The 2,642-nt window shown below is 40.5% G+C and overlaps 1 protein-coding gene across 1 annotated transcript in view; it reads left to right on the top strand.

Annotated features, from left to right (window-relative positions):
* Nucleotides 1–2,642, top strand: part of LOC101846098 (conserved oligomeric Golgi complex subunit 3) — a gene marked incomplete in the record, with an annotated part of 36,608 nt that overhangs the window by 18,627 nt on the left and 15,339 nt on the right. Inside the window, 1 exon segment of the mRNA XM_013088529.2 lies at nt 308–431. Within this exon segment, the coding sequence (XP_012943983.2) occupies nt 308–431 (124 nt within the window).

A 2,642-nucleotide genomic window follows, 5' to 3' on the forward strand; every position in this document is an offset into this window, starting at 1 on the left:
GGGGGATATTAACATGGTCATATGCACGGTAGAATTTTAAATGGGCTGATTTATCAATGTCTTGCTCATATTGTGCCTGAACAACATAGTGGGAACTGCTGCTTTTTTCTCTCCTCATCCTTACTATCGTCATTTCCCCCCTACTTTTGTATCTTTATCACTCTCTTGTGAACTGCTTTTTCCGGGGTGCCTTGATAGTCAAAGCAGACTTTGTGCTGTTGAGGCTAGAGAGGTGAGCAGAGTAAGCCTGAGTAAAACTCTCCCCAAAACTAAGAGATGGTGTCACGGCTCTCTATGTCCCCCCCAGCAAAGCGTCCTGGACGGAGAACTGTTCCTCATCAAACACCTGCTCATCCTGCGAGAACAGATCGCCCCGTTCCAGGCAGACTTTTCCATACGCGAGACGCACCTAGACTTCAGCAAGTTCCGAGGTGAGTCATGGCCCCAGCTGTTATTTACAGTCTTCGTAGTCAGAGATGTTATTTATAGTCTTTGTAGCCCGAGGTGTTATTTATAGTCTGTCATCTGGCCGCTGCTGTTTCAGTTTCGGCCCAAGATGTTATTTATAATCTGTCTTCTATAGCCTCTACTGCTTTAGTTGCGGACAGAGGTATTATTTATAGTCTGTCGTCTAGCCTCTGCTGCTTCCAGGGGAAGTAGATGTTATGTGCATGGTGGGTGTAAATTTTGTGCGGATATGTTTAAAGGACCTGTCGCATGCGGGAAGTAGAACTTGTTTTACGTTTATGAGCTCTGATCTAGTGATTCCTGTCTCGTGAATTTTTCTAATTTCGTGATACAGCGTATTCGAGACTTTCAAGATTTTGATGATTTGAGTTAGCTCAGTGTATCGTGAACTTTTTTGTAGGGGTGTGGAGGGACTGAGACTCAGATTAGGTTTATCTTTCTCCTGGAAATTAGTGTTGTCAGTGAATGAATACGTTTTGCAATTACTTTTTGGGAAGACGTTGAAGAGCCCATATGGGATGAAGACAGTTTTAAAAAATTAACAAAGAAAAAAAAAGAAAGAAAAATTGCATACTTAATACTTAACCCTATCCGTACATCGTGTTTTACTACCGTATCCATACAAAGTGGGGAACTCTGTACCACCACTTTCCAAAGAGGAAATTTACTCGTTAATCCGATCCGTACACTTTGCATAGCAGTCTGTCAAAATGATTTTTTGAGAAATACTGAAAGTTTCAAAGAGATCTTTGTACTAGAAGTATTCTAAAATATGAAGAATGCAACTCCGGGGGTACAAAATGACCCCGGGCCGCACGGATAGGGTTAAACATTTATTCTGAGTTTCCCACGTTTGTGGAAACATAACTGAGTGTGTGCTGAGAGAGCTAATAGGAAGTGCGACTTCTCCTTTAAGATAATATTCTTGCTTACTAATAACATAAACTGGGGGTGTATACCATTGTGGGAAATAAGTCTGTGTGTGTGATTCTTCGTGCAATAATTTTCAAGAAAATCTTGCTTTCTGAATGTAAGTCTTACCCTGCTCTATTGCTTAATGGAACTGTAGCTGATCAAACTGTTGGGCAATAATTCTTTCCCTCATATTTTATTTTATTTTATTTTTTTGTTATGGGCTATTCTGGTGAAATCAAATAATGAAATGAAAACATTGTTTTGATTTTTCATTCCCTGGTTATGACAGCCCAATAGTACATTTTGAGTTTCATTTTACCCTTCTTTAGTCTCATGATATTTGTGTGGAAAACTTGTTCTTTGTTGCCATATCTTGTCTTCGCATGTAGCCTTATGAAGGCGAGATTTTTTTCCTTTTGGATTGATTTGTAGAATCTGTTCTTCCTCAATTTGTTTTTTTTTCATTTTTGCCTTTTTTTTTCAATCTTCTTGAAAAATCTAATTAAAACTACCAAAGACTCAGGACAAAAGAAAACCTTTTTGTTACAGAGAAAACTTTTCTAGCTTTTTGAAGAAATTGAATAAGGATAAAAAGCTTTACCTTCAATTTTTTCTAAACAGCATTTTTCGGGATAGCCCCCCTTGTGCTTAACACTTTGCCGTCACATCTCGCAGAGCGGTGATGTTTACCCCCCCTGTTTATTTGGATTTTTACCCAAAATGCCTTTGCCTTTGATGGAAAGGTCTTTTTCCTACATGAGCCTTGTGGTGGCAAAGTGATTAAAGCTTCCAATTGCAGTATGTGCTACTTTATTCTAACCTGGCTGACTGATGCTTTCTTTATGCCGCTGCCTCCTAGCTGTGCCCCCCCCCCCTTGCCATGGTGTGGCCCTGTCTTTTTATTGTTTAGCCGTCGGCCTAGCAGCTTTGGATAGCCTGAGTCTCACCACCGCTGCATGGGGACAGGTTTCGACTGTTGGAAAAAGGCGTGAGGATTTGAAACCTGTAATTAATTTGCTTTGCTGTCCCCACTTAAAGGTGGTCTTAGTACTTCTTGTTTTATGAGTGGGAAGAAATAGATGAGTTGATCTTGAAGATGTTTAGGCGAGAGACATGTTTTTTAAATGTAATCTACATGATGTATCCTGTGTGTGTGTGCGGGGCGCATGTGGGTTATGCTTGCTTGTGCGTGTGTATGTGCGTGTGTATGTGTGTGTGTGTGTGTGTGTGTGTGTGTGTGTGTGTGTGTGTGTGTGTGT

This window comes from Aplysia californica, unplaced genomic scaffold, assembly GCF_000002075.1.
Source record: "Aplysia californica isolate F4 #8 unplaced genomic scaffold, AplCal3.0 scaffold00757, whole genome shotgun sequence".
Taxonomy (NCBI): Eukaryota; Metazoa; Mollusca; class Gastropoda; order Aplysiida; family Aplysiidae; genus Aplysia; species Aplysia californica.